Source organism: Gymnoscopelus microlampas (assembly GCF_963454915.1).
Source record: "Gymnoscopelus microlampas genome assembly, chromosome: 17".
In the NCBI taxonomy this organism is placed as follows: domain Eukaryota; kingdom Metazoa; phylum Chordata; class Actinopteri; order Myctophiformes; family Myctophidae; genus Gymnoscopelus; species Gymnoscopelus microlampas.
The window spans coordinates 39,377,882-39,386,150 of NC_139954.1; the positions used below are offsets into that span (position 1 = coordinate 39,377,882).

General features: G+C 38.4%; 1 protein-coding gene across 4 annotated transcripts; it reads right to left on the minus strand.

Moving 5' to 3' along the window:
* Positions 1-3: 3 nt before the first annotated feature.
* LOC311064809 (uncharacterized protein) lies at positions 4-7,864 on the minus strand. 4 transcript variants are annotated; one of them, XR_014602755.1, is made up of 10 exons: positions 7,115-7,864; positions 5,153-5,211; positions 4,814-4,958; positions 4,401-4,596; positions 3,995-4,082; positions 3,532-3,648; positions 2,751-2,891; positions 2,185-2,339; positions 1,791-1,883; positions 4-1,379 (listed from the first exon to the last, which is right to left on the minus strand). XR_014602755.1 is itself a non-coding variant. In XM_084084757.1 (10 exons), exons 4-8 carry the CDS (start codon positions 4,489-4,491, stop codon positions 2,329-2,331), a joined length of 345 nt encoding a protein of 114 aa, XP_083940883.1. In that variant the 5' UTR covers positions 4,492-4,596; positions 4,814-4,958; positions 5,153-5,211; positions 7,115-7,864; the 3' UTR covers positions 4-1,379; positions 1,791-1,883; positions 2,185-2,328. The 4 variants fall into 4 exon arrangements, 3 of the variants coding, with proteins under 3 accessions (XP_083940883.1, XP_083940882.1, XP_083940884.1); XM_084084757.1 differs by having other exon boundaries at positions 2,771-2,893; positions 4,486-4,596; XM_084084756.1 differs by having other exon boundaries at positions 2,751-2,893; positions 4,486-4,596.
* Positions 7,865-8,269: the final 405 nt, after the last annotated feature.

The window sequence follows — 8,269 nt, forward strand, 5'->3', positions numbered from 1 at the left end:
TGATTTGAATCTTCACATTTATTGAACCAAGGCATTTAGACCTGCTTTGAACTGCTTTAAGCATTGTTTTTATGATTTAACAGATGAAATATATAACATATAGAAGATTGTAGATCTGCTATTTATGAAAGAAATCGTGAAAATGTCTGCAAGCATTTGGATATTTTGTAAGTGAATATATGCCACATGAGCACTTTACACCTATATAAAAATGCTATTTGAAAATAATTGATCTGCAAATTTAAATTACAAACCAAACCACCATTATTTACAAGCGATTCCACAAAAACAATACCCAACATGGCTTATAATGACCAAACGTGTACTAACTTTGCAGACTAAACCAACGGTCTGACAAAACACACTGACAAGTGCTCTAGTAATACAAATGGCGTAATTAATAAAGCCTAACGGGCCATCCACACCAAGCACTATATGTACACATTTTTAATTTATTTTATAGAATTTAGAGTAGCCAATGATTGTGAACCTCTTTTCGTCCACAAAGTCATTATGCTAATTAATTCCTCACACATTTCTGTGTTGCTACTGCAATTGTAGCCTAGTAGCCCCTCCATCCTTCTCCTCCTGTTCAACACAACTAAAGACGAACAGTATCTGTGTTGATGATGACAATATGAGTGATTTGCTGGAACTCTGGAAGACATGAGCAACTGCCCACTGAAATGATCATGTCTGCACTGTATTTAAACTAAATAATTCTACAACGATAGGATTGACAAAAGTGATATGCTTAGTGTGGACAGCCCCATTACAGTTTGAAAGAGTACATTATTTCACACATGAACAAGTGAACACTTGTCAATTTCAAAAAAGTGCCTTACTTTTACTTAATGGTATTACATTCAAAGTCTTAATAATTTGCAGCTCTAAAGTACTTAAAATGAATAAAAGTGGCTTCATTTAGAACTCCTATCACTTTACAACATTTTCTCATGCATGAGAAAAATAAAATGCATGCATTTTAGTCTACTGTCACAAAGGAGGGCTGAGGACAACCTGCCTACCAGTTATCCACTATACAATCTTTCTAAAATGACAGGAGGTTTTTAAGACTTTGCAGTTTGGGGGGTAGTTTTTTCCTTTCCCAAGCCAAGCATCACTCTTTGAATAAAGTTCAATATGTTCTTCATATCATTAGGGTACTTCAAATTGAGTGCATACGTCAGGCTAGACAGCAGGCACGGTGCTTGAGGGAGGTTATGGAAATTATCCATCACAATACCTCCTTCAAGGATGATGGCTGTTGACACTGGCTGAAGGTCGACACCATCTGAGGGAGGTGAATCTTCACTGCTCACAGTCAGCAATCCGACCGATACCTCTGACCAGGCGTCTTCACTTTCGCTGTCACAATCCTGTACAGAACCAAACAAAAACAACATTACAACAGGGAAATGTTGACACTTCACACACATCTGCATTGAGAAGTTTTATCAACATTGGTTGGCCTACTGTTTTTGACAGTATATTACTCATGGTAAACAGCACAGTAAAATATGTATCTGAAAACATTTTAGGCTAGAAATAAGCAACTTGGTAACAAACATTCTGCATAGTGGCCATCTCTCTCTCCCTTGAGCAACGTGTGAGTGCAGGCTACAAACACTTACACTGCACACCATGTGAGTGAGATTCCACCGTGCTATAGCCTGAAGGGATTGAACCTTCTGATTGGTTTGCAAGGCCGTTTCAGACTGAAACTTCAAAATAAAATTAACGAAAATGTAATTTCACTGGACCTTTAAGGTGTAACTATGAGAACTTACCAAGACAGTGGTGTAGAAACTGCTGCGGTCATCTCCAAGCAGAAGAAGGAGGCCTCGGAGAACAAGCCTACCAAGCGCGGTCACGTCGGGTTTCTACAAGTGGATAATGAACAAATAAAGTTCAAGATCTGACCATCACAAGTTACAGTACAGTTACAGCATGAAACACCACAATATATGTTTGATGAACAGTTGCAGAGAACAGTTGCTGATTGGAGATGTGATTTAAAAATAGTACAATCCACAGCATTTAGTTATCAACAACGATCAATAGTTAGCAATACTTTAACACTCTGTAATACAGCCGGGAAGCATAAGTACTATTTGGGGTAATAGGTTGTACATAAACTTAGTCATGATAATTACAAATATAAGAAGCATGTTGTAGACTTACCCATCAATTTGCTGCACAATTCCGGATAATTTATCTCTAATGGCACCTTTCTTGGACTTTAAGATAGTGACCAATTGTGGTGTATAGCGATCCAGAGCATCAAAGAAGTCTGTCTCTAGGTGTGTGGTGGCGATCCTGTTAAACTCAGCATAAGCCTACAACACAGCAAACCACAGAACAAAATACAGTGACTAAATACATTTGAAAAAGTGTGTAAATTAGGAAAACATTTGGTTAATTGTCATACAAATAATTATGATCAACAATGTAACCGTTTTGGCATTAAACATTGGACGAATTACATTTCGGTTCCGACTTTTAGGCTTTGTAAACAAAAAAGAAATGACTGACAATGACCGGGGCCAATAATACCATTATGTACTATGGCCAGAACAGGCCAGGCATTTAAAAATGTTGAAAAATAGTGAGAGTAGCCGACCTACATGTTCACAACACATCACTTTGCGAGATGTTGCGAGCTTGTAGATCTGCTATTTTCACTATTCTTCAATAGATTAATGTATACAGATGAACGCTTTTTCTCATAACTGTGATCAGACAATTACCTATATTAAAATTGGCTTACAGGAGATCCCCCATGCCACGCTCATGTCACCATGAGTCAGCCATAACAGGGCAGGGGTCTTCAACAGGGGGTCTGGGACTCCTAGGGGGTCTTCAGAGTTGCTACAGGGGGTCGGCCAAATCTCTGTGATAAGATCATTGTTTCTTTATACAAACCACTTGAACAATAGCATCCCTATTCTACGGACAACTTTAGCCGAAAATGGCCGATCTACAAGCTCACAACGCCTCGCAGCGCGAGGCGTTGCGAGCTTGTAGATCGGCTATTTTCGGCAAAGAGGGGAAAAAGAGCAGACCAAGTACAGAGTGAAAGTTTACTAAGTATTGACGGTTTAAGTCGTTAAATGTCTGACAATACACATTAACATGAATCCAACATCTATGATAAGCTTTAATCTGCAACACAATTTTATGTAATATATAGTGGGGGTCCCTTCTTCATCTCTTTCTCAGTTAGGGGGTCCTTGGCCTGAAAAGGTTGAAGACCCCTGATATAAGGAGTTCCAAATGCAGCTACGCCCAATTATGGAGTGTCTAACCTCAATGTGTCATCATGGAATCAGCAAACAAATTAGTCAGCTCCATATATACACCTCTTGTGTAATGGTCTCCATCACCTTACATCCTGGGTTCCAAACTGCATACAGCACCAGACATTCCTCTAAAGCATATTTTCATATGTCGCCCTGATAGTTCAATTGGACAGTTAATTCCCAACTAAACTTATGTTGCTCTGTTATTCGTGGGTAAAAAGGTGCTAACCTGTTCCCGGATGTCCTTGTAGACAGATGAAGATGGGCACAGTGCGTGTTGGCAGGAAGGTAGCTGAGGGGATTCTGGTCAGGGCCCAGGCTGACTCAAACTGCATGTGTTGTGCACCTATACAAACACAGAGGAGTGATTTTACACCAATGTCACATGGTCAGAATACAAGTTTTATCTGAACACCAAGTGCTCAGTCACAGGCTGACCCGGTCAGAGAATGCTTTTCATGTCAGCTGATAGAAAACCACCCAGATATCATTATGTGAAACCCCAAAGTTGTGCCGAGGGTAACCGCCTTGGGGTCTAAGCGCTCTGCCCTTCAGAATCTCTATGACCAGAGGACAGTGAAGAAAGCAGGAAAGAATCCAAGAGACCCAACTCATAACCTCAGCACCTGCTAAGAAACATAGTTACAGTTCATTATTGTTTATTTAACCATTATGTTAAATGAAACCCCCACCTGAAGTGTGCAGTTCTTCCTCTTGAGGAATCCCACAAATCAAATTCTCCACACCAGGTGGAGAGATTAGGAGATCGAAGGATTGGGTCTACACAGAAGAGAACATAACATTATATAAACAATTGTAAAATGAGAAAATTAAAATAAAATCACTTATGAGTCTACTTATAAGAGTGTATGCAAGCAGTAGGGTATTGTAGATAAGCTCTTTGATAAACACACCATTGTGTGACAACAGTTTGAGAAAAAAGGAGTGGACCAAGTAGAACCCTGTGGACTCCTGTCTACAAAGTATATATTGTAGGGTCTAGGTGGTTAAACATAAACTTGTAGTGCATTGCAGAGTATCAGTCAAATAGAGTATCATTCAAATAGGCAAAACTGCAATAGCAAAATAATGTATTACCATGCCAGGATTGTCTACAAGCCTAGGGAACTATACGCCAATATTTCCGGTAGGCCTTTAGTTCCATTGCTGCGAATCCACTTGCCTCCATGTAGAGATGTTTGATTCATGTAGTCCTCAACCTGGGACACTGGACACCTATTGACCTTCATCCATTCAACCATTTCAATACGTTTTTCAGGAGGCACATCAGATTCTGTTGAATGATAAGTACAGATTCATTATAGCTGATTTCAAGTATTTGAGGTTCTGGCCTACTTGGAGTGTGTGAAAAGTCGCCAATCGGTCCAGCGGTGCCTGAGACTAGTTTTTAGAAGATGATGGACAGAAGAGTCATGGGACCGCAAATATAATCCCTTGCATCTGTCCAATCTAGCCTGGTGGGGATAATTAACATTGGTTATTAGTATTACCTGGTGTACTAGGGACGGTCTGTTCCTCTGGTTCTTGGTGGTGTGGTCGTTTCAGCCTTCTCATGCGCTTCCTGGTGTTCCTCAATCGCTCCTCCAGGAAGTCTGTAGCAGGTTTTTTTCCCCGGCCAGGTGTGTACCAAGCTGCCTGTAAAAGAGACAATTAGGTTCAGCTTAAATTTGCCTGGCGTAAACCATGAAGATGGTTACATGGGATTTTAAGGAGCAATCCAAAAATGTGCGTGTGACTGTGCACTAGGAAAAACTTTGAGCACATTTCTTTTAGGTGTGTGTGTGTGTATGGAGTGTTCTCCTTTTTGTGTTGATTGATTGATGACTTACATAGCCACTGCCAACTGTAGTACCATCCAAATTAAGGCAAGGGCTTTCTTGGTGACGGCCTGTTAAATAGATGGTAGAAGTTTGTCAAAGAACGATGAAATGAGACAGTAATCATTGTTACAAATATATGACGATTCAAATCCCTGAATTGAACACTGAATGGTTATGCGCTTTTTAAGTGCATTCGATTCTGTGTCATTTTTAGATTTGACCTAAAAAGCATTATTTTACACTTTGGCTACTCAAAAACAGCAGATATACAAGCTCATAGCGTGGCACCGAGTGCTGCGCTACGAGCTTGTAGATCTGTTATTTTAGAAAAATCTTGAAAATGTGTGCAAATCTTTGAATTTTTATCGAACATTTGTAACTCAAATCTTTGTTTCTGGGGGTCCCTAGAACAAAATATTTTGAGATGAGGGTCTGTGGCCAAATACATATACATTTTGGGGTCCTTGACATGAAAAAGTTTGAGAACCACTGACATAATAACACAAGTTAAAAACAAATAAATTTAGAAGACATTTTGTAGAATCGGCCTCAGGTCTTAATGGGTTAATTGAAGGTGTGTGATAACCAGTTCTTCTGATGAACTTGGCAAAGTGTTTCACAATGCATACTGATTAATGAACTCATGTTATACAAATGAAATCAGTGGTTCTCAAACATGTTCATGTCAAGGACCCCCTAATTAGTATGTACTTGGCTAAGGACTCAAGATTTACAAAAGTGTTTCAAAAATATTCCACAAATGTTGTTTATACTGTTTTTTAATAGCTGATCTACACCCTCACAACGCATCACCATGCACTGTGAGCTTGTGGATCTGCCATTTTCAAATAGGCAATTTATAGGGTTTAAGTGGTTAAACTGAGTTTCATGCTATATAATCTCATTTAGCTGGGAACCACATGGAAACCCCCCAATGACCCCTGAGGGTCCCTGGAGCCCACTTTGATGATAAACATTACCTGCTTTTGTTAGCTACTGTCTGCAAAACAAAACTTAAGTTAAAAAACGGATTACCAAATTTGTCTGCACACTAAAATCCTCAATGTTAATTTATTCTCCTTAAGGATACATTGGTACCATTTGTACTCTCTGTCTCTTAATTAAATTATTTTACTTTTTACTGTAGGTTAAAAACAAGATTCATATATAAAATAATAATTACAGTCAAAACAAATGTGGCCTCACCAAAGGGATATGTGGCCAACATTAGCTCTCTTTTAAGAGCTAATCTTACAACTAACAAGTTGAATCATATTTTAACGTTTTAGGATGCCTGGTCGCATTGTAACATCATACATTTATATTAAATGGTGCAAACACATTGCTTTCTATGTAAACGCGGTTGATAAACCGTTAGTCCTGAAACATGATCATATCATGACGTTTTCTACATTTACAACCCATACATAAACGTTCAGATTTCAAATATAAAGCACTTAGCCCAGGGCCAAGGATGTTACAATTTGAATCGGGAGGGTCTAAGTATCCGTACCTCCTGTATTGTTCAATAAAAGTAATTTTAATCCGATCGGTGGCCATTTTCTCCGAGTTTTCTGTATGCTTTAAACTACGCGACCGTCGGTTGGGAGGTGTATTACATTATACACATGCATTACAACTATGAGAAAATGGCCACCGATCGGATTAAAATATATTTTATTCAACAATACGGAAGATGCAGGTACTTAAGACACACCCGATTAAAATTGTAACATTCGTGGCCGTGGGGTAAGCACTTTATAGTTGAAGTATGAATATTTATGTTGATGTACGGGTTGAAAGTGCAAAAAACAGGTTGAAATTCCGGCTATGAGGCTCGTGAAAGGACGAGCGTCGTGTGAACCATGGCTAAAACTCGGTCGTGCACGGTTACATGAACGTGTTAGTTCATGTAACCGTGTACGACCGTGTTTGGATAACATTTTAATTCCATAAACTAATTAAACTTACCTGTTATCTAGTACAGTAAACACGAAAGCACCCCGGTTTGAAAAAGAAATCTCTCAGCCAACAGCCGTTTCCTCTGCCTTCCGGTGTGATTTCAAAACTAACAAGCTCCGCCTTCAGTGTTGCCATATCCGCTTATTATAAGCGACTTTGGGCTTCTTTTTCTGTGAAGTTTTTTGGGCTTGCTTCCTTACTGTCGTTTAAACCAGTGGTGGTTCTCAAACATTTTCATGTCAAGGACCCCCAGATTAATATGTAGGCTATTATCCAATCAACGGACCCCCATCTGAACACATGTTATGCCAGGGGGGACCCCCAATACAAGATTCGTATTAAAATGTTTCAAAAATATTCCTAATTTTTCACATTTTCTTCCAGATAAGAGTTTTGTTTTAAAATAGCAGATCTACAAGCTCACAGCGCGTCGCATCGCAACCCGTTGTGAGCTTGTAGATTGGCTATTTTCAATTAGTCATAGTTGCTTCTTTTGGGCTAATTTCCATAGACCTGGTTGCTTATTTCTATCGCAAAATCTGGCAACACTGTCCGCCTTGTGCATGAAGGATGTCTGCGGTTCTCAACCTGTGGGTCGAGACCCTGACAATTTAAGTAATAATTTTAATACCTTAGAAAATAAATGAAAACAAATCAAAGAAAAAGACTGTAATACAAGTAATCAACAAACTATACTATAAACTGGTCAAACATTGGCCAAATTGTCAAATAATATAAGAAAGAGAGAAAAAAAGAAAATAGCCGATCTGCAATAAGAAGTTATAGATTTTTGAAATAGTTCAAAGTTTAGCTTTTCTCACATTTTTCTAAAATATTTTGTTTTAATTAAAAAACATGTTTTCAGACTCAGAAGAGGACGCTGAATTGAATGGGCTAGGTTTTGATTTTGTATGACCCTTAAAAAGTGGCTTAAACAAGCGTTAAAGTTTCATAAACTTGAAGCTTTTTTCACAAACATATTATTATGATCATTATTTTATTTTGACCCTTCAACCCTCTTATTTAGATGATTTAGAGTTGAATGGTAGGTTAAACAATAGTCTAGAATTGTTTAATAAGAAGTTAAAGATTTTTGAAATAGTTCAAAGTCTAGCTTTTCTCACATTTTTTTAAAATATTTTATTTTTAAATTAAAAAAAACTT